General features: G+C 28.2%; 1 protein-coding gene across 1 annotated transcript in view; it reads right to left on the bottom strand.

Annotated features, from left to right (window-relative positions):
* Positions 1-24,807, bottom strand: part of LOC123291710 (sodium channel protein para) — a 112,968-nt gene that overhangs the window by 31,776 nt on the left and 56,385 nt on the right. Inside the window, exons 3-5 of the mRNA XM_044872102.1 lie at positions 19,160-19,192; positions 3,620-3,775; positions 3,168-3,373 (exon numbers count right to left, since the gene is read on the bottom strand). Coding sequence (XP_044728037.1) covers positions 3,168-3,373; positions 3,620-3,775; positions 19,160-19,192 — 395 coding nt within the window. The remainder of the gene's footprint in view (positions 1-3,167; positions 3,374-3,619; positions 3,776-19,159; positions 19,193-24,807) is intronic.

Genomic DNA, 24,807 nt, shown 5'->3' with positions numbered 1-24,807 from the left:
GGGATAAAGAATAAATTTATATTGGAGCCAAGATTAACTTGTTTTATTTTGGAAACAATTTAAGGTACAACCATTGTAAAAATAATCAAAACGATTTAACGATTTCTGCACTCCAGTCTCCGATTTCGATAAAACTCTGAACGTAAGGTAATTATGATCCTTAAAATCCAAAAATCGGGTTTATTTAACGATTAGGAGAATAGTTTTTCAGATATCAAACAAAATCGATACAGATATTACGATATCTCAGAAACTATTCGCCCGAACGTTAAATGAACCCGATTTTTGTAATTTTTGGGTTATAATTACCTTATAAACTGAGTTTTATCAAATTCCGAAACAAAAATTTGTTTGCAAAATTTTCGATTTTTTTGAAGGGGTACCCCTTAAGAAATTTACAAAAAATCGAAAAAAAATTTGAGTCTCCGATTTCGATAAAACTCTGAACATAAGGTAATTTTGATCCATAAAATCCAAAAATCGGGTTTATTTAACGATTAGGAGAATAGTTTTTGAGATTTCAAACAAAATCGATCCAGATATTACGATATCTCAGAAACTATTCGTCCGAACGTTAAATGAACCCGATTTTTGTAATTTTTGGGTTAAAATTACCTTATAAACTGAGTTTTATCAAATTCCGAAACAAAAATTTTTTTGCAAAATTTTCGATTTTTTTGAAGGGGTACCCCTTAAGAAATTTACAAAAAATCGAAAAAAAATTTGAGTCTCCGATTTCGATAAAACTCTGAACATAAGGTAATTTTGATTCATAAAATCCAAAAATCGGGTTTATTTAACGATTAGGAGAATAGTTTTTGAGATTTCAAACAAAATCGATCCAGATATTACGATATCTCAGAAACTATTCGTCCGAACGTTAAATGAACCCGATTTTTGTAATTTTTGGGTTAAAATTACCTTATAAACTGAGTTTTATCAAATTCCGAAACAAAAATTTTTTTGCAAAATTTACGGTTTTTTTGAAGGGGTACCCCTTAAGAAATTTACAAAAAATCGAAAAAAATTTTGAGTCTCCGATTTCGATAAAACTCTGAACATAAGGTAATTTTGATCCATAAAATCCAAAAATTGAGTTTATTTAACGATTAGGCGAATAGTTTTTGAGATATCAAGCAAAATCGATCCAGACATTACGATATCGCAGAAACTATTCGTTCGAACGTTAAATGAACCCGATTTTTGTAATTTTTGGGTTAAAATTACCTTATAAACTGAGTTTTATCAAATTCCGAAACAAAAATTTGTGTGTGTGTGTGTGTCACAATAAACACGCCTTTTTGCCGAATGTCGAACAAAAAATTTAAGCAATTTTTATCGACTGGTGACTACATCTGCACAACTTTTGACTATGGTCGTACCTAGAGTGTTGGATTTTCTTTCCCATATACGAAATTGGTGTTTAAAGGTTTGATCTAATACTATAAAGGTTGAGCTAAAGAATTAATAGTTGAAAATTGAAATTAAATTATCTTTTAACTTGAAATTATGCTCTTAGAAACAATACTAAGTCTAATTTGGGAAAATGATTTATTTACATGTTTATTATTTTTATCGTGGTTGAACGTTTTGTTTCAAAGAATGTTTTTTTTTTTGTTTTATGAATGCCAAACAATTTTTTTTTGTTTTTCTATAAATTTTTATTTTGAATATAACAATGTTGTGTTGTTTTGTAAAAAAGAAAATTTTGTGTAAGCGTGTTTTGTATGCTGTATGTAAAAAATATCATGGTTGCTAAAAAAAACTCCACAATTTATTTTATTATTTTGGAAGTATCTCAAATTGGATTCTGAATCTCGATTATTATATTAGGTTATAGGACTTTAATTTAATTGAAAATTTAGTGAAAACAGTTTCGAGTAACGGAATCTCTAAATGTATGTTTATTAAATTTCTGGTCTTTCTTGGAAATTGCTAATCAAATCAGCATCCGAACTATTCTTTTACTCTCCGCTCTCCGCAACTTTTTAAATAATGACTGTGTTCTTCGATAACTGGTAAAAATAAAAGAAATTGTGATCGACATAATATATCCCAGTAAAATAGTATAACTGCTTTTTTGGGTATGTTATTTGAACCCCTTAAGGGAGTGTAAAACCACGTTTTGCAAGCAAAAAAAAGTTGTGCAATCTTTTTTTTTTTCACCTATAAATAACGCAAGTTTGCTTGGAAAACGTAAATTCACACTCCCCTAAGGGGTCCAAATGACACACCAAAAAAGTAACTTCTTATCGCCTTCCAACCGCCTTATCAGTTTTCGAAAATATTGAATTATTTTCTAGCAGAATTTTTGTTTGTTCGCATTAGACTCACTAGTTGAAGCTATCTAAAAATTTTCATCTCTGTATCTTTTATATTTTTGGAGAAAATTGGCAATGAAGGCAAGTTTCATTTTGCAATTTGCAATTTAACACGTATTACGCAGGTAGCTCAACTTTTTTTTTGCTTGCAAAACGTAGTTTTACACTCCCCAAATCCAAATAACATACGCGCTTTACGATTTTAGTACTCTTTTTGTAGGATTTTATTAGCTCTGAAACTTTTTGAGATTGCTTAGGAAACATCTGTATTTTTCATCTACACTGCTTTTTAATTTAATACACAAATTTAGAGACTATATTTTTCGTTGACCTTAACAAATGAGGATGTGGTTTTTATAAAGAAATCAAAATTATAATTAAGAGAAAAAAATAATTTGTATAGTAAATAATTTCCAATAAACAATTAAGAGCGGATAATTATTTTTAACGATTAAGTAGTAAATTGCTTAAATTTAAAACATAGAAGAATTGAAAAATAATTATAAAATATTAATATTTAATAATTATAACCCAAAAGTCATATATTTCTTCTGAGTTTCCGGGGTGTAACGTTTTCGAATTAGATATGTACCACTATGTTGGAAATTGATAAATTATCATTTTTATTGCATAGTAGAGAACATACGCTATTCTTATGGAAAATGAATTTTACTTAGACTGTTTTCACTGTTGTCAGTTATCCTTGTAATATATAAAAATTAAAAAAAAAAATATTGATTCAGAATTCAATCATCATAGAAATTGAAGAATATTAAAATTCAAAAATAAAAAAAATAATTTTATAGTTTGTGTTAAAAATTTTTCTGTTTTTTAATTTTTACTCACTCGGTTGATTCAACTGCTGGTGTTGTGGGCATGATCATGAGTATGCAATTGACGAGAATAGTTGTGATGATGAACAGCGAAAACAAAGGATGCACAAGGATGTAGATCGCTACTCTCCGGATCGGATTGAATGGATCTAATACCCACATTGCATCTGTTGCACTAAATCTAAATATGTCTTTTCCCTTACTAACTACCACGAATGTCTGTGAAAATTTAAAATACAAAATTAATAAGCATAAACAATATAAAGGATAAAAAAGGGCACTATTTTCAAAAGGCATGACAGTTTTAATTTGAAAGTTGGTGAAGTTGTTAAGTAGTCATTGTTTTATACACGTTTTATTTATGAAAGGTATTTCAAACCTTTGAAAAACGTAAACCGAATGTTTCGAAAATTAAAAATATGTTAGATAAAAGAAAATTTATTGCATATACACATTAACACTTACTCTTTGATTACTATAGTATGGATCGATATCTTCCAAAGGTGTACTAGCAAGTTCTGGGGGGAAGCCGCCTTGGAGCCGAACAGGGAGTGGTACTCCCTGCTCCAAGGTCGCATCCGGCTGTGGACCTTCATCTTCGTCCTCGTCCTCATACCGAACCTAATATAAATTTAATAATTTAATTATCATTTATAATTATCTATGTAAAAAAAAAATTTTCTAAAAGAAAACTTTAATCACTATTTTGCATTAACAAATGTGCAAGATTATTTTGTAAAAATTTGTTTAAATTGATGAAATTTTGTGTTAGTAACAATTGTTAAATCTAAAACAAACAAAATAAACCTATGCTGAACTAAATATTTTCCAGTAATCCAGTCATTTATATTTTTTAATTGAAAAAACTAATATTGATACTTGGAAAGTTTTTATGCGACACTATTGAATATTGCAATACTCATCTTGTGGTAAATTGTGTAAAAAATGTAAAATCAAGTGTTCTAAAGCAGCAGAAATGGTTAATTTAACAGTACCTAACATATGTAGGACATTTTTGAGTAAATTAAAAATTTTTTTCTTCCCTTAAATTATAATTAATAACTTTAACAGACATTGGTTAAAAGTAAAATTTAAAAAATTAAATATAATATTAAAAATATTAAAAATATTACATCTCGATTTTTCACCTGTTTTTACTTGAATAGACCTAAAACGATTAAATAAATTTACTAAGGGACCCCAAGAGAAAATTTGTGTAGTAACTCGAGCGCGTCAGATTAAGATATGGGGGGTTTCTTGGACCTTCTGCAGTACCTCCACCAAATATTAACTCTAAATATGGAGGGACGCGCGTAGTGCAGACTATCAGATTAGTAAAAACGAAATTGAGATAGGTGAATTAACTCGAGCGTGTCAGGTTAAAATATGGTGGGTTACTTACATGTTAAAAGTGTACATTTCAATAATCTGATGATTTAAGCGAGACGCAAAGAAATGGGAGGTTTGCAAAGTTGCGTTACTCGTAGTAACTCGAGCACGGTCAAAAATTTTTCAGACTATTGAAATCAACATTTTTTAGCATGTAATTAACTCACCATATCTTAATCTGACGCGCTCGAGTTAATTCATCTATCTCAATTTCGTTTTTACTAACCTGATCGTCTATTCTACGTGCGTCCCCCTTTATTTGTAGCTAATATATGGTTGAGATGCTAAGGAAAGCCCAAGGAACCCACCATGTCATAATCTGACGCGCTCGAGTTACTACACAAATCCCCACTTGGGCTTCCCTATTATAAATAAATACTCTATACACGATTAAACATTTTGCGAAACCTTTTTGCCTGCATTTTTTTCTGCTATTAGATGGCTCCCAAATTTACATTAAAGTACACCATTACACCAAGGTGATATGAGTATTCCATTATGGTATAGAATTATTCTTTTATTCTTAGAGTTTAATATGTCGTGAGCACAAATAGAAGTGCAATTTTTATGAATCTTATTGCCTGCACTTTTGAGAATCTATACAGGTAAAACTCGCTGAATTTTATTTGACTTCTAACTTCAGAGAACGTTATTAATAAAAAAAAATATATGAAAAAAATTGCAAGGGGCTTGCAACTGTCAAAAAGTTTGAAAAAATGAAAAGCAATTGTAAAAAATAAAGCCATCTTTTAATTTTTTCAACTGTTGTATACTTTTTGGTTGCATTTTCTGTGTTGTAGACTGTTTTAGACAAACAAAATTTCTGAAAAACTGAATTTCCATAAATACAAAATTACCATTTTATTAAATTCTCTAAAAAACAGACAAAAATATTCATTGAATTTTCGCTACATTATGTGCTCACGTTCTATAAATTTGATCAAAATAATTTCACCGTAAAAAACAATTTTTAATGACTGGGCCACATGGACGAACTAAAATAATTTTTTTTTTAATTCTTTGGTGTATGTATGTATTCGTGTGTAAACATTATATTAGTAAGTATTAGTATATTAAAAGACGAAGCTAAGAATAAAAATATGAATTTTAATTATTTATTAGATTATATTGGATTAATATTTAATAATTAGTGCAATTTTATTTATATTAGGTTATTTAACATTAGGTTTTAAGTTGTTATAAAGCATTATAAAGCATTAATACTGTGTGATTATATACGATGATATTTATATTATTAAAAGCCTTTTATATTTTGTGTTCAAGCATTTAAATTTGTAAGCTTTTTTTAATTTATTTTATCAGTGACGTACTTATGTTATACTTTTATACTTTTGAAATAGTTTTTGGAAACATAAATATATTTTTAATTTTTATTTTAATACTAGATATCAAGAGTTACGTAGTAATTAATAATTTGAATGTAAGACTTTTCATATAATTTGTTCAAAATTCTTGATTTCAGAAAACCAATAATGTCATTAAATTCATAAATGAATAAACTCTCCAAAGTCATAAATTTGAATTATTAGCTGTATAAAGTTGTTCCTTTTCTTATCTAGTAGCCAAAATGAAAAAAACAATCGTATATATAGAGTGGGCCATTTTAATGTATACACCTGAATATTTCGTTTTGTAGTTAACAAATCAAAAACAACTTTTACAAAAGTTGCAGAGATTGATCAGAGGAGGACATCATGTTCTGACATCACATTGGATAATTGATAATTTAACAATTCGATATCACTTGTACAAAGCGATTCCGAGTAAAGTTCCAGCGGAAATTGTGGCTTATTTTGCGCCTTTTAATATATATTTAAATTGGTTATTTAAACCTGCACATAAGTAGTCACTGTTAGAACGATGAAATAAAAAACTAAGTACGTCACTGTTTAACTTATATTATATTTTGTGTTAATTTTATCAAAAGCAAATTAATTATATGATTAGTAAATTCTTAACTTTGTCGAATATACTTTAAAACCATCACTCACCTATTCAATATCGGTTTTTTTTAATGATACTCACAGAATTTTATTTTAAATTACTTATAATACTAGTTATATAAAGTAATTTAATGATAAAACAAAATAACGAATTATATTATCAAAAAAGAAAACACCCTATCAAAGTGTAATTATGTCTTGTTTACACATGTATTAATTAATTAATTGATAAAATAAATAAATAACTTGTAAAAAAAATAATAAATGGTTTTTTTTATTTGTATAGAAAGTAATAAATATAATTAATGAAAAATCTAATTTCAAATAGTATATTTCAAGAACAAAAATAATAAATAAATAAAAAAATCTATGCAATACTTAATAATGTCTACGAAAATATTTGGTTTCTAATACGTGCATAAATTTTTTAAAAATATACGTACGAACAATTCTTTATGGAATAATAAATATATTCTATGGTTTTTTGTTTATTTGTGCGAGAATGTTTTTTTTTATGTTTATGTGTTTTAAACATTATAAAGACAAAATTTTGAAGGCATAATGCGTAAAAATTGAATTACTTCTTCTGTTTATATTTTAAATGTATTCATTGGGCTTAAATGGCCTAAAATAACAGGTTAGTTCAAACGTAGGCAATAATAGTGACCTATGGGTATGTTCATCAGGTAAAATATTCGTTTGAGGAATAGAGACATTCATGGGCAAATGTGACTCAGAGAAATCCCGCGGACTCCTCACTTAAAATACGAGTAAGACAGTGGCAACTTAATCAGTGACAATCAAAAATACGAGTAAGACAGAGACCCATCAGTGTTTTTCTACCTGTTTCATTACTATAAGAGAGAAATCCCCCGGACTCCTCACTTAAAATACGAGTAAGACAGTGGCAACTTAATCAGTGACAACCAAAAATACGAGTAAGACAGAGACCCATCAGTTTTTTTCTACCTATCTCATTAATATAAGAGAAACTGAGAGAGGTATAAGAGTCGTATACCCGTCTCGCTGCGGGCTTGGATAAAGAGACACACAATAAAGCTTATGGTACACAATAAAGTTATAACAATGATGACTTCGACTTAAAATAACTCGCCCATGCCTGTGTTAACACCTATCCAGTAGTTTAGACTACAGAGTGTTGTAAAGAAAAAGATATCATCCATTCGAAAAATATTACACTACTTAAAATAAGGAAACCGTGTAAAAACTGAACTGAATATAAACATATAGACCTGATTAAAATCAAATAAGTCTGTTAAAAGTCTACCATTAAAATTAGATACATAAAGACATTTCAAGGATAAAAATATTTATGTCACTCAGAGAATAAGAATGAAAGAAAAATGATGTTTAGATTGTTTTCAATACATTTTAACATATATGAATAAAGAACATATGGAAAACAATTGCCACACTAATATATACAGGGTGTTCAAAAGGTGTTTAGAATCTCATACTTAAAAATATTTCGAAACGAATCAAAATAAGTTCCTGGTGACAGGGGTCAAAGGTTCCTGAATGATTTTAATGAAAATAACTTTTGGTCTTGAATGAGTAATGGCATGGGATAATTATGAATAATAACACTGCGTTATAGATATTTCATACCCAAAACAAGAGTATGTTTTAGAAAGCTTTTTGACGTACTGAATACGAATCTGAGAGCAAAATAGCTTCAGCATGTTACGTTTTCAAGAAATTAACCCTTAATGGAAAAAACTTGTTATTGTTCCTTAACTGGTGAAAAATTTTATGTCACAAAAAAATTAACGCCTTCAGAAAATACCATTCATTTCCCTTAAAAGGTCATTTCGAAATTTTCCAAAAAAAATTTCCAGTAAATAGAATAAAATAGGTAATATCTAAGTGGAATTAATACCTATTTATATTTATTAGTAGTAATACAGTTCGTATTTCAACTATAATCAATATCATATGATTTCTCGAAGAGCAAAATGCATTTCGGAAAGATTCAAAAAGTATTTTAAAGGAAGAGAGAAGAAAAAGTATGGCTTCCGATTTCCATATAAGAAAAAAATTACATAGCAAAATTTTGAATCTAACCGAAAAGGGAACTTTTCCCTTGTTTAGGTAAAAATATTTCAAAATCCTTATGTGCTAGAAAAATTGTGATGCCAAATTCGAATTCAGCACTCTTAAAACCATGTTAGAAAAATAATACAAGGATCATCATGGTCTTTTTATCGTTGTATGATATACTTTTTCAACTACACCCATAGCTTCGACCTTTCTAAAACCAAAATTAAAAAACATTCAGAAGTAAACGTACTGTATACATGAGGTATGTGCAAGTTATGATAAAAGATACAAACTACAACAAACATTGACTAACAACTGTGAATGTAATGTATCTTTGTTTGAATAATAAAATGAGCTTTAAAGAGAATACTATTATAGTATATCTAGTTCCAACATATAGCTTTTGATATACACACAACATACAATGTTTGGTTGGAATTCTTTATGTGAATCCTACAGAAGGTGTACAGAGCTAAAACAATACATGTGATACACAGACAGACATCTTAGTATTTAGTATTATTCTGAGTTCTGACACTATCTATTCTATGTAATGTTTTCACTTGATTTTCTCTTATTATTTTAAACACCTTTTTTATTTTATTTTGCATGTATTGTGTGTTTTCAGATGAACATGGTAGGTATATAGAACTTTTATTTGGGTTTAAATTTGTGGTGTCGTTTTATTAGAAACGAATTTTTCAATTTAATATACTTTCAATTTCTTAGAAGTTTTATAAAGATTATACAATTATCTAAGTAATATATTGCAAAATGAAATGATGTTATGCTTTTTGACATGGAAAAGACGTTGTGATTTGATATATTTGAATTAGTTTATTTCTATCTAGATGATAATAAGGGTTGCCACCAGAAAGTTCCAGGAAGTCGGAAATGAGTGAAGTTAATCTAATTATATCTCTGAATCATAATACTGTACGATATTTTTCATGTTTTTATACCGTGTATTTTTATGAAATATATCAAGGTATAAAAGTTTAGTCCCGAGTTTGTAACTGAAAAGTATAGTAATCTTATTACAGTCTTACCTGCCATCAAGAGTTTTTGTTCTAGTTTGGAAATTTTTCAAATGATAGGGTAGGATATAATAAGATATAAAATAAAATTTTGTCTTTATAATGTTCATTTTAATCTGAAAGAAAAAACCCGATCATCTTAGTCAAGAAAAGGGATCAACCTCGGAATCAAATGGAATAAGCTAAACATTTGCACAAACCTTCATTTCTATATTACAAATGTCGTCTCAAAAGAGACATATGATCACGTGCCTCAGATATTCAAGGTCAAAGGTCAGAAAAATCAGTTTTTTGACAGTATATAAAAGTTGTAAAGGGTACAATTTTCTACAATTTTGGTATATAACCGTTTTTTTAAATAGAGGGCCCAGAAGATGAAGCGCCCTTTAGTCCAGGGTCAATATTTATAAGTATAAGGTATTAAATAATTATTAAAGGAATATTTAATGAATAATTAAGTAAAATAAAATGCATAAGAGACTTGGATTCACGATTGATTCAGTCTTTTATACGGTTTTTTTAATTTATAAATATTGACTCTATAGCTGAGGAGGGAACCAGCTACTAGATGGTTCGATTAGTCTTTCGCCCCTATACCCAGTTCCGACGATCGATTTGCACGTCAGAATCGCTACGGACCTCCATCAGGGTTTCCCCTGACTTCATCCTGACCAGGCATAGTTCACCATCTTTCGGGTCCCAGCGTGTACGCTCTAGGCGCACCTCTATTATAATATAATCCGAAAACTAAATTATAATAATATAAGATGCCCTAGGAGTGCGATATTTAATACATAATATAAATATATCCTCCTTTTATCATTTATAAAAAAAATATATAAATAATATTTACTTTCATTGTGCCTTTGGGTTGCATAAAATTTTGTAAATATTTCGATGAAAAAATATTTTATTCCCAATGACTTGCGTACATGCTAGACTCCTTGGTCCGTGTTTCAAGACGGGTCCTGAAAGTACCCAAAGCTATATCGTCGCTGACAGATAAATCTTCGGCGCCCTCTATTTCAATAACGGTTCAACGATTAAAAAAAGGGTTTCAGGCAAAATTTGTAGAAAATTTTATCTTCTACAACTTTTTTAATAAATTTAAATACGTTTGAAGACAAAGGAAACGAGATATTCTCAAAAAACTGATTTTGTTACCTTTGACCTTGAATATCTAAGTATTCTCAAAATAAAGGTTTAAGTATTCTCAAATTTCGGCTTATTTCGGTTAGATTCCGAGGTGAAACCCTAAGATGATTGGACTGTAAGGTGTATTGCGTATTGTTTTTATTTAAGAATAAGTATTTCTAATGATTTGGTATTTTTACCAAATTTTTAGTTTTTTATTAAGAAACGGTTATAATTTAAAAAAAATACTTATCCTTAGAAGTCAATTTTGTTGTTTTGAATTATAAATTTTTGGAGCTGCATATTACACGAAAATCAGAAAATATTTGAGAACGAAAGAAATATTTTTGATGGTTTTCTTAAGACCTTTTTTAATTATTGCCTTAATTGTTCTGATATCAAAATTTTTTTGTTATAATTCTAAACAGTTCCAATATCTCAGTAAAATATCTCGAGATGAGATATAACCATTTAGTGAAGATCTACATGAAAAGAAGGTTCGACTTGTCAGACAGTAGATTTCGGTATTGCATGTAGGTGGTTTATACTTTTTAGCTCGGATTTAATTTGTCATTTACATAATACCTGAGTAATTTTACCCTATTCCAAGAGTTCGGTACGGTGCACTGTGTAGATACTGCTTAAAATCACTAAAACTCGTTTTGAAACTTTTAGGTATAATATTCGACGTGGTTAAATTTAGACAATTTGGCGAAATCTTAATTTCAATAATAGAGATTACAGATAAAAATTTTTGGATGGAGCAAATATTAAGAGTTTTTGTCCAAAATCGGTGAAAAACTCCACATACTGTATACTATACCATCTTTTTCAATTTTATGACCACCATAACTATAATGCAAAATACTAACGACTTCTTTGTTCTTGAGAGTGTATTTAGGTTTATACAGTTGTATAATAAATGATTCTCTAGTAAAGTTTTATATTTGAATTATTCACTGTAAAATTGAATACAATACTGAAATTGAAATCGATAATCAACAGAGTTATGGTTATAAATAGAAAATTAATGAAATATTCAGAGAGTTGAATGTAATTTATGTATATAAACTTTGTAAAAAATAAATTATTATTTGTGAATAGAATATTTTTTGATGTCACCTGTAATATGCAATTTTTATTGATAAAGGCTGACATATTTTTACCTTCCCCGTAAAATTTTGGAAAAGCGTAATTTTCTAAACATGAATTAAGTTGGATTCAATAAGATATATGAGGTATGAAGTTGCTTTAAAAGTATCTGCAGATTTTTTTAAAGTAGATCCTGAATCTAGAATGAAGTAAAAATTATTTTACCCTCCTTTGGCAGGAGGCAAAGTAGGTTTGAGGTAAAAGTAAGAAAATTGAAAATTTAGGACTGAATCGAGTGTCGTGTTATTAGAAATCGGCTTTCTCGCGACACTTCACAATACTTAAAACTGGCAAGAAGTTTGCAAGTTACAACTGCTAATAAGGTTAAAAATGGGTTGTACATTGAAACGTTTGAAAACTTTCTAACAAGTTTATTAAATTTTTTGGGGTATCAATGACGTCTTTTAAGAGGTACGTTAGCTAAAAAAAGAAAACACGTGAGCGAAGGTGAAAAAGTTAATTTTCTTCTATTATAAACTTTATAAATGCCTTCAAAAGGCTAACAAAAAGGATCACATTTCCACTTCAATACGAACCCACGGTCTAAATACGCAAAAAATTGTATTTAATTTTACGTGTTTTGCGTTTCATGTCTCCAATGGCGTTTCCCTTTTTAGGGTATTTTGTTTTCTTTTTCTAATTGCAAATAAATCAAGCGTTTTTTTAATAAAGTTTTCGAGGGCTTGAAAGGCGAGTTTAATAGTTGGGGGTTTAATCGTGACTCACGTTATGGAAAATCAAGTTTTTAGTATTTTTTGCATAGGACGCTAAATAATGATAGGAAATTTATAAATAACGAATTTATAAATAACGTTTTTCTTTTTTAATTTGATTTTTGATTCGATTTCCATTAACTCGGGCCAAGATGAAAACGTGAAATTTTCTTTACTAATAGGTTAATTTTTATAAATCATCTAAAATGAAGGTAAAAATAATTTATTTCATTGTGAACTTACGGTTCAAAAATTTTGTATAGAAAATTGATGCGTTTGTTACAACATTTATATGAGGAAGGCGAAAAATGGTCCATCCTTTATATCTACGATCATTCATTCTCAAATATTTAAACATCAGGTAAGTATATCAGTTTGAAAAATGTGTTATGTATTCTATAATTACACAACATATTTTCATTTTGAGTGTGAATTCATCCAGTTGTTGTGTTCATTATTTAGTGTTAGAAAAGTTAAAAGTTACTACTGTTTATTGTTTTTATTTTGGTAAATATTTCTAAATAAAAAAATTATGAAAAAGAAATACAACTTTTCAGTCATCTAAAGAAAAACATTTGTACTAATTACATTTTGTTTGGCTATCTACCCTTGTGGCAGTCGTAATAAATATAAAAAGAAAAAAACAGAAAATAATATTATAGAATAAAATTGTGTTCAAGATATTCTTTTTTAATTCTTGAAAGCCATCAAACAGTTTTTCACTACATTTTCACTAATTCATTCTCTCATTCTTAGAAAATACATATATGTGGCAAAACAATATGCATATAGCAAGTGATGCAACCATTTTTAAAATTATTTAAAAAAGGAGCGTTGTTTTTTTATTTAAATCAAAAATTAAGAAGACCGCTATTTTAAAAATAATTGTACCTACTATTTTTAATATGAAAAGTACAATTATTTAATATTATCGAATTATTTTCGAATTGATTAAAAATAACACTATAATAAATATATTGTTTAATTATTTAATGCAATTAGCAAACTAAATAGCTAATCAAAAGCTTTGCAATGCATTGCTCTGGGTTTAAGTGCTTTATGAAACTGATCATTTTTTTTTGGTATTAAGAAAATTTTTTTCTACTTAAAAGAAAAACTGAAGCTGAAAATAAAATATAAAATAGCATAAAAATATTTTACAGCAGAATTCAAAAATAATGACACAATTTTTTTTTATTTTCAGTTTATTATAAACTGAAAACGGTAATATAAGAGAGAAAAATGTAATGGATATGATATTTCCAGGTATTTTAAAGAAAATATTTATATTTGATATTTTATCTGCATAAATATATATTATATTATAAATGTGAGTAATGTTTACCTAGAATTTTCGAAATGGGATTATGTTGTGTAACATAATGCGAAATATATGTGTCAAGATACTTGACCCAATCATTTCACAAGGTCAACTATCATGAGAGAGACTATACACTATACCTATATACCAATAAGAACGTTATATAAATTTCAGAAATATTTTTTACTAGATAAATAAAAGTTCTAGCATTACTTAAAATTACTTTCTCTTCTTTTGTAACGAATTCGATTTTTCGAACTTTTATAAATATTTGTTAGGTTTAAACACTATGAGGGCTACGTCAGTTTTTTGTTGAATTTTCTTGTCCCATTCAAAATGTTAAACTTTAATGTTAAATGAGGATTATTCAAAACAATTTTGTGTTTTTTTATTTCCAGCGAATAAAGTGAGTGTTTTTTCGACAGCAAGATTTTAGATCCTGAAATTGCTAAGATGGATACGCTACTCTAACGGCATTGCACTAACAGGCAATGAAATAATTGCAAGGAAAGTTTCGCCTTATAGGATAGCTTGATTCAAAATTATGGAGATTTTAAAAAATTTAAGGAAATCTTGATGATTTCGGAGAGGAGGGTACTTTTCGAAATTTGACTAATGTAAGGTCGGTTTTTCTTAAAACTTATTATTTATAAAATAACAAACAACATTGCAGGAAACATTTTTTGCAATAATTTCGGCAGAAAATGAATGTAATGATCTATTTATTTTTGTTATTCCACTCGATTTTTAAGAACTTTAATTTAACTTTCATCGACAAAAACCGAAATAAATCGTTTCAATGTTTTCTTTTATCGTTTATTCGTTATGACGATGATTGGATACTTTAAAAACTTGACAACCTTGCAGGAAAACTTTGTTTATATTTTTTTTAAAACACAATTTATATGAGAGATTATTGAATTTTTCAAAAGTCACTTACTGTAAATATTTTTCTAATAAAATTAATAAAAAGAAAAACGGAAAGATATTTTTCAAAGATAAAACTCATTTTAGAAAGTATTACATTTTGTAACAAATAACGTTCTATCTCTATGTGTGTTTTTTACAAGTAAATAATTACCGAGCAATAAAACTTGATGTGTAATGTACAAGATGCCTTTATATAACCGAACCTAATATAAAGAGGAAAGTAATCTAGGAAGCATTTTCTTGAGGTCGTTCCACTACAAATTTCAGTTTTTCGATTGGCTATTGAGGAATTTGTTTATTTGCTTGTCTATCGAAAATGGTTTTTTTTGTGTAATTGAAAAATTTGGAAAGGTTCAGCAATACATGTGTTTTATTTTTTGTAAAAATTGTTTTGAATTTTGGTGTATAAACAAAACTTACATACGAGAAGGTTGGAATCGTCATAGTAAGTATTGTGAATGTTCTACATGAGACATTACTCAAAACCAATTAAGTTTGATTGCGGTTAAGAATAAGGAGATACTGTCGAATCTCGCTAAGGGTACACCATTTTTATAATCAAGGTTGGCCTAGCTGTTTTCAAAGCTACAAATCGAAATTTTTGTATTTTTTGGGAAAACGGTAGATGGATGATATGTTTTCATAGATTTCTTCAAAACTAGTCGGTGGAAACTTTAAAACCTTAATAAATTATTGAAAAAAAAAACCCGATGTGTCCGACTAATTAAGTATGTATGAGCAATGTAGTCGGGACACAAAATTAAACAAATATATATTTTCAATTTTGAAGGCGAATGAGGTTATAATTTGACAATATAAGACGAAAAGTAAGAATACAATTTTTCGTTATCTGGAGTAATTTTTAAAATATCAAAAAGAGAAAATTTTGGTTAGTTATTTAGCTTTCGAATTTTGAATGAAATTATAACAAAATCATCAAAGTTACGGTACAAATAACTTAAGCGTATATTTCGTGAATTTTCCGCGACGAACCGATCTTGACAACCTTCCTATACACACACTGATATCAGCTCGTCAAAAGTTTGTATAAAGAAACAAAAATATAAAATGAGTAGTAGGTTATATACATAAAGGCGTATGGTTTATGTGTGTATATATAGTACTATGAAAAAAAGCAGGTGACTGCTTGGATGAATCAATACCCTAGGAAGCTGTCCTAACCGTGACCCACTTAAGCAAGTGCTCTCATCTCACACGGGACATGATTCCTATATATCCTTACTATACAAGATGTTGTTCATATTGTGATCCCATATATGCAAACCGTAACATAGTGGTTGCAGACAAGTCATTTATTTCTAATGGTAATATTCTGAATAACAGTTGGTTTCTTTATTAACCCCACTACAAAAAAAGGATTTCTACTCGGTTATATTCTTTTAAAACTGACTCTGAAAGAAGAGAATACTGAATTAACAATAAACTAGTTGGATTAAGCACACTTACATTTGTTCATAGAGCTCTGTAGTTGAAATATCTAATGCAAGTTTGAGATAAATTCTGTTTTTCTCGCCTTTGTATTGAAACGAGAGAAATTTTTGCCTTTTCTGAACTCTGAACTTCTAGAATTAGTATTTACCAATCGAGTAGTCAGTAAACACTTACTCTTTGCTTAATATGGCATTTTAGAAATACCATTGGTTACTATATTTTAAACAACGTTTAAGATATTTCAGAAGCTGTCTGGGATGGATTTTCATTTTACGAATCGAAAGCAAAAACCAGAAATTAGGTTGAAACTTGGATACATAATTTTTTTAAAAATATACATTCGTAATCAAGTGAAATAGCTGAAAAAGGAAAATCCGTTGGGTGGAAGCTTTAGCAGCTTTAGTAGTTAGTCATTAAATATGACATTGTAAGAAATGATATGAAATTTGTTAAGCATGGAATAATTAATTCTAAATGGTGGTTATCTATTGTAGTTGGGTTCAAGAACAAAAAATTTCATTTCGAAGATATTAACTGGCATCCCTTGAACTCTTTCATGGGAGTATTTAATAGCAAAAATAAGTTGTGCTTAATTCAGTGATTATGATGAAGAGTTTGTGTTCTGATTTATATACATGGCCTATTTTTTGTATGAAACACGTCTCACAGTTATAGTTAGTTATTGCCTTTGAGGACGGTATATAGGATCATGGTATTTTTTGTTTTATGTAAACATTTTACGATCTATTTCCAAGTAAAACGAGCTTTATTTAAGAATTTTCAAACATTGTAGTTTAAATATATTATTTAAAACAAGATCGGAGTCAATGGGTGGTGTACTAAATAATCCCATTCGATGTGATTTTTATAACCACAAAGGGTAAAAATTACTTATTTATTGAACATGAAAACATTGAAATATTTCTAGATCAACACTATACTCACATAACCTTAATTTAACCAATGTAATGTACGGGGTGGTTCTTATAAATGCGCTTAGATTCTAGAGCAACATGAAAGTTCAGAATGAAAGTTAAGTTATTTTTAGCGGAAGTAGTTTTTAATTTTTTTAACTGAGGCAAAAAAGTGACATTCGTTTTTAGAAGAAAAAAGAATTTAAAAAAAAATAAAAAATAGTAGGTATTATAAATTTATTGAGCAAAAGTGAAGAATGTCTCAGATCTCATGTTCATTGTCGCTCGAGGCAAAGCTGATGGTGAAAAAATGATATCTGAGACATTCTTTATTTAACTCCCGTGGTGTGTATACTATTTTTTCGCTCGATAGAGGCAGAAAGTGGCAACTTAGTTTAGCACAAGGGAACGAAAGTTGATACTATTCACCCGGAGTGGAGAAAAAATTATTTGTTGTTGACTGAGAATATAAAGATTTTCAGTGGAAGGTATGGAAATTTCTTGTGAGTGCTTATAAATTCTGCTTATAAATTTTGTATACAAGATAAGTTCACGGGAAGCTTCGAAAGAAAACTCTGGAGCTGCTTTTGAGATACTTACTAGAATAAACTAGCAGTTCAGGATATAGGATATTAAAGCTACATGTCCTAAGCAGGAATTGTAGTAAGTAATAGCCCTTGCATTTCAATGAAAAGACGATTTAGTTCGATCTTTATGGTTCGAGGTACAGAGAGATTAAATTTCAAATATAGGCAATAACAGTACAGAGGAGGGATGCCCCTGGAAGATTGTGTTCTTCTACTCTACTTTTTTTTTGAGGCAAATATTACCTCCAGATATACGTTCATTATAATGATTGTCTATGGCTCTAGTACCCTCTAAGCCGGGGACCAGAGAAAGATACTATTTTGATACCCTGAAGAGAGTTTTATATTAAAACATTATATATATTTTACTTATGACAACGATAAAAACTATCTAGCTAAGAACTTGTGGCCATTCATTAGTATATATTCATCTAAATTTCATTTACTTCCGTAACAAATGCAATTAAATTTCTATTCTGCATCCGCATTAAATGCATAAAGACCGTATTATTAACGCTTTTATTAACCACCCCGTAGAGAAGTTGTTGAAAAATAAAATGAAATAAAAAAAAGTAAAACACAAGCTTAATTAAAAAATAAAAAAAAATTAAAATAAATTATTAATCAGCATCTTATATTTGTTTTATATAAAATAAAGCAAGAAGAATTTTTTTATATTATATATTCGCATTATATAAGTTTATATACAAATAACCATAGATCCACAATAGTACATTTAGTTCACACTATTTATCTAGAAAGAAAATTATACTTTTCAAATAGATATAAAACTAGCTTTCTTTTTGTTTGTTTTTGGAAGTATTTGAAACAAATTTTGAATTTGTGTACAGGTAGTTCTTACATTGTTTGAGAGAGCCGTAGTTTTTTAGCTCTGGGTGCACCAAATATTTAACTATACCGTCAATCATACATGCATATCTGATATGACAAAAACAAAAGCAATAATCGGTATCGGGCAAAAAGATTTTTGCTTTTGTTTTTGAATTATCTTCTTATTAGAATAAGAAAAAAGATATTCATCAATTTTAAGGCTGACGGTGCAATTTAAATTTTCTATGCTAGTATCGTTGAAGTAGGTTTCTATATAACAATTACATAGACACAAATTTTTGATTCGTTGTAAATAATTCCAAAAAAATGAACGCAAGCTTTACACCTAAGAGATTTGTGCGTTTGAATGTAAAAAAAAAATGATCAGTTACATTTTTGTTAATTATGATAAAAAATTTGAGCTAAAAAAGCTTTTTAATAAATAACATATTAGTGTATTAGTAAAACATAATACATAAACTTGATTGTTAAGTATTTGATTTATATTTGAAAGTCTTACTTCTTTTTTCTTTTTTCTTTCTCCAAATTTTGGCTGGAAGAAAGTTTTTTACACTTTAACACATTCACAAAGCGGAATAATAATAATAATAATAATAAATATTTATATAAGAAAATTTACAAATAAACACATTTAGTAAAAAATAGAAATAATTACATTTAGTAGCAAGCAAAAATATATACTTTTTTTTTCGTTTTATTTTTCGTTTTTTTTTTTTTTTTTTGGAGTTGGTATTTGTCACATTGATATTATGAAATTCGATTGACGTACTCCTAAATTTTAATATTTTATCGTTATAATGAAAATTGAAATTTTCATTATGAAATTGAATTTGTATATAACTGACTTTAATATATCCTTGATAGTTATGAAAATGATAAAGTGGAAAATTTGATAATGCAAGAATAAAATTTTAGGAAATATTTAAAACTTTTCGGCAATATTTTGGCTAGCATAGACTCAAAGCCTTATTTTTGACTTCTATGAAAAAATATTTAGTTAGATTACACATTACAGTGTCATTCTGATCTATAAGTTTAAACGCTACTATATTCGCTTTATGACAAATATTTTTACAGAAACTATTCTTTTCTCCATCAACTTTTTGAAGATAATTATACTTTTATTTTCACAATGAACATGTTTAGAGTATCAAAATTAGATTAAAACTTATACAATGACATAGTTACGGACATCGGTTACTAAATAATATACTAAATTATTGTTGTGTTGCACAAGGTTAGGTTAGGTTAGGTTAGAGTGGCTGTCCTGGGTTGGGACCCACTTAGACCATAGGGTCCGTTGAGATGCCGAAGAAGGGTTGGTACATCTCCTGCCACTACTCCATGAACCATTTTGAGCTGTTTAAAAACAGCAAAAGAGCTTTGACGTCGACGGGATTTAGGACGGAAAGGTCGTTAAAGAGAAGCTGGCTCAAGTAAGTCTATCTCTTCATGGCGAGAGCTGGGCAGTGACAGAGAAGATGAGACATGGTTTCCTCCAGCTCACCAATGTGACAGCTCCTACAGTAGTCGTGATACACTGCCAGGCCCAGGCGTTCAGCATGCCTGCCGCCCAACCAATGTCCTGTAATAGCCGTAACTTTGCTAACAGAGACCCTTGGAAGTGATGTAAGATCTTCCGGAACGCTTACGATTGTACTCAGACCATAGCTGTTTTGTAGTACCACAAGTACGTTCCTTCCCCCATCTAAGATTTTTTTAAGATATCTTCTTTGAGGAGAAACTTGTAGTAAATGGAACTTCCGGATATTTATTTATGTTTGTGCCCCGGCAGCATTGTGCCATTTCTAGCAAGTGTGTTGCACAAACAAATCATTAAAATAATAATATCTTTTATCAACAAAAAATAAACTTTTAGAATTTACAGAAAATAAAAATTAATGTTATTTCGGGTGTTATTTCACTACTCGAATTCGTATTGAATTTCCATTTCGAATATTATTTAAAAGTTAAATAATAGACATAAATGTATATTTTATAGGTGTTATAGTTGCCTATCTGCCAGCCTGGTTGTTATATGTGACCTCATTTTTATATAAATAAATAAAACTTTATATTGTATTTAAAATTTACATGCCAGTATCAATTTTGCTTTTTAGATTATTAGATTCATATGGTAACTAATTTATACCACACATCGATACTTTTTGACCAAAGATTGTATTTGCACGATAATAAGAAAAACTACAAAGTTTATTACCTAGTATATTTCATCAATTTTAATTTTCACGTGATTTCTACTTGCTTGAATGATCTCTATTGTTAAGTTATCAACAGAAACTTGTGTCTTCAATCCACAGTTAAATTCCTAAAAGGAGGGGGCTTATTATTATGGAAGCTGGATGCCTCAGTGATGCTTTTAATTGATTTATTGGGGTTGTTTTTTACATAATTATTAGTCATTAGGAGATGTAGCTCGTTTCATGATGAGGCTGATAATAAAGAGTTTTTAGATTCTAAATTGAAAATTTTAAAATTAACACCTAATGCAAGAAGATTTCCGGATAAAAAAGTGCTTAATATGTGAAATTATTTGCAGGTTAGTATGCAAATAGTAACGACTTTTTTTTATGAATATCTGATGGGTATCAGTTGATAACTATGATATGATAAGATAGATTTACTATGACAAAATTATTTTTACAGTTTGGAATCTCACAGTTCACGGATTTAACATATATTTTTATTCTTTAAACACTTTTTGTCGAACTCTCTTGACTTAATAGTTGGGAATATTTTATTACCTAAATGATTCAATATTGCCAATTTTTATCCGAACCACGAATTAATTAGGCTATTTGAATTCACAACCAAGAATCGGACTGAAATAATTTGCCATTTGCTCTATTGCCAATTATTTAATACGCCAATTAATTACTTGACCTTCAATTTTCACCATCGCCTTATTTTCGAATCTTTAATGATATATTTTTCATGAGTAATACGTATATATTTCTTTTAAAAGGAAAAGGAAATAAAACATTTAAATTAAATTTATTTGACAATTTTCATTATTTTCATTTTGTATGCAGTAAGTTAGTTTGTTCTCCCTACCTTTGGGGGATAGAGAGATACAATCAAAGATGGGTGCGTAGTATCAACTCGTAGTATATAATTCTTTATTATTGAATACAATATTCACGACAATACTCTTAATTCCATGCGGAATAAGTGAAAATTTATGCTCCAACAAATATCTAGGGATGTAATTTTGAATGTAATTATTATTATAATTTTTTAACATTAATATTTTTTTAATACTGGCTGCTCCGATAGGATTCGTCCTGTCAAAAGTGATTGGTTATTTGAACTATTTTTCTAGCAATTTATACGTTTTTTTCTCTCCATTAGATCTTTCTTTCGATCGAAAAAATATGATGTGGCATATGATATGGCATGTTTAAAAGTCAATAAAATTTCATAAAAAATATGTCTCAACTGGTTATGAAATGGGTGAAGATCGACCTTATACCTACAATTCTTCATTAGTCTCTTGTACTAATACAATAAATTTCAGATTTTTCTCAAACAAAATACAAACCATAAGATATTTGCAACCCTTGTTGAGTTAACTATCGGGAAAACTATCTATTGGAAAAGTTTAATGTTGGAAAAAAGGATTACAATCTAAATCTGAGTGATTTAGACAAGAGTAAAAAAGCTACCAGAAATGTCAGCTCGTATTTATATGAGTGAATATCTTAAGTTCAAACTATGCAGAACTTTTTAAAATTTACACCAGTTTTGTTGGCAAGTTCAATATCCAATCGGTTAAAAAAAATAACTCAAGGTTTTATCGGAAAATTATTTTTACACTAATGTTATTGTATTTTATTTGAAAAAAAATTTTTGTTATTGGATAATTCAATTCAACTTTAACTTATTTCATAATAATGCTACAAAGGACTGAAATACTAAAGTAAGCCTTAAATTTAATTTGCATACATTTTTAATTTTACTTTTTCTCTTGTTATAAGGGCATTACTGAAAATGGTAATCAAGGACAAAATCTAGTCAGTTATATACAATTTTCATTTTCAATAAAATTTATGGTTTAAATATTAATATCTTGTCTCACTTTTATCTTTTTTTTTAAAAAAAATCAATTTTATTTATTGACCTAATAACCTCAATTGAAAGTTTTATTGTTACTAATGTTAAAAATATGATAAAATAAATGTTTTCAAGTACATGGACAAAATATTAAAATTTTATTAGATGTAAAAGAAAATTGGTGAATTTGATAGAAGAAATATATATTATAAAACTAAAATAATAACTAAATATATTCACAATAAAAAACACAGAGAGTAATTAAATAATCCTAGAAAAAAAAAAATTACTACAGGAAGGAGAGAGATAGATGATTTGACCGCCAATTCATTGGGTATAGCCTTCAAAAAATTTAACTATAGTACATTATCTTTTTAAAATTTTGATGAAAATATATGTAGGTATTTGGGTTTATTTTTTTTAAATTTTGATAGTGAAATATGATTTTGATTATTTTGATAAATTTAAACTAAATTTTATTTCGCAAAAAAATTGTGGAAAAATTTATTTACAATGTAGTGAAGACACATTTCGAAAAAAATTAAATTAAATTGTTGAGTGTAATTGTGATAGGAGAAATCGCAAAATGAACTTTTTCCAAACAGTCATTAAGAATAGTCATCGAAGTAAGTATAAAAATATCTTGATTATCGGCTAAAGCTATTATCAGTTTATCAAACGTAATCTATGTACTAAAGTGGAAAGTTACACAAAGGAATTGTTGACACAGTCGTAACTTTTAAAAAACATTTTTTGTTTGCCTTGTGGAGTGGTTCAAAATTATTTTGGAATTGCATGGTGTTTGGTAGGTAGCACCTAAAATTTTTTAATATAATATACTGCGCCCAGCAATATTTTTACACAAAAGTTTCAAAATTTTTACACCTAAATTGCAAACAGCTCCGCGAAAAATCATCATATTCGGAGCTTCAATAGTTCATTTGAAAACTTATACTTTAAGTTTTGGGTTGAAAAGATGAGAAATGTTTTCCCTAAATTTTATATAAAGCTTAGAAGCGTACCAAAATTTTTCAAAATATTTGTTAAGACCGCTCGAAAGTTTATTCTTCTTGAAAATGAGCTTAAAAAGTTCCCGTACGAGCTTTTTAATTCAAGATATTCGCGTAGTCCATAGAAGTATTAAAATAAATTAAAATTCATTTTACAGAAATAAAAATTGAAAAAGGAAAGTTTCCTACAATCCTATTGTTAGAAAACATCTTATCCGCGCTAAGATTGTATCCAAGAGCTTTAAAAGTAAAGAACTTCAGAACGGTAAACAACAAATTATTCTGATACATAATGTTTTAGATCGATCACACGAACAATTTCTATTGCTCCCTGTAAAAACTGGAATTAGTAAACTGATCACATTTTGAATCGAAAGCAAAGTATTTTGCTTACTTCGTTGACTTACTAAACGATTTATTAAGAAAAATTATGTTTGTGATTTTGGAAGAATTCAGAAAACCAAGTACTGTTTTATTTTAAAAAAAAATGCATCGACTTAAGACTATTTATGTTTCTTCCTTCTTGGCATAAATGGTACACCTGGTTTAAAATTTTTCTACGAAAAAAATTTAGTTTAAATTTTTCTTGTGTGTTTGTCTGCAAAATGGAGAATAATGAAAACATGTTGAATTGAAATCGTTATTTATTTTTGTTTATATATGAATAATTTTTTTTTAGACATGCGCATTCAACACAGCACACACAAAATAAATATATATATATAAATAAATATATATAATTATATACTTTACACTGTTTCACACCAATCACAAAAAATAAAAAAATAAAATAATTTTTTTTTAAACATAAAATAGTACCTTATTATTAAAAAAAAAAACAAAAAATTAAATCGTTTATGATAATAATTATTCAAAAAAAAAGTAATCCATATTTTTTCTGTTTTTAAAACATTATTCATTTAAAAAATAAATATATTCAGGACTTTAATGTACGTGTGAAAATGGAATGCGAAATGATATACATGAAATAAAAGTGAAAAATTAATATTAATATTGTAATATCGTTGAAAAAAAGACAAAAATCGAAATTCTTTTATTCGAA

This window comes from Chrysoperla carnea, chromosome 2, assembly GCF_905475395.1.
Source record: "Chrysoperla carnea chromosome 2, inChrCarn1.1, whole genome shotgun sequence".
In the NCBI taxonomy this organism is placed as follows: domain Eukaryota; kingdom Metazoa; phylum Arthropoda; class Insecta; order Neuroptera; family Chrysopidae; genus Chrysoperla; species Chrysoperla carnea.
The sequence above is the reverse complement of the archived record's forward strand: the minus strand, read 5'-3'. Positions and strand labels throughout refer to the sequence as shown.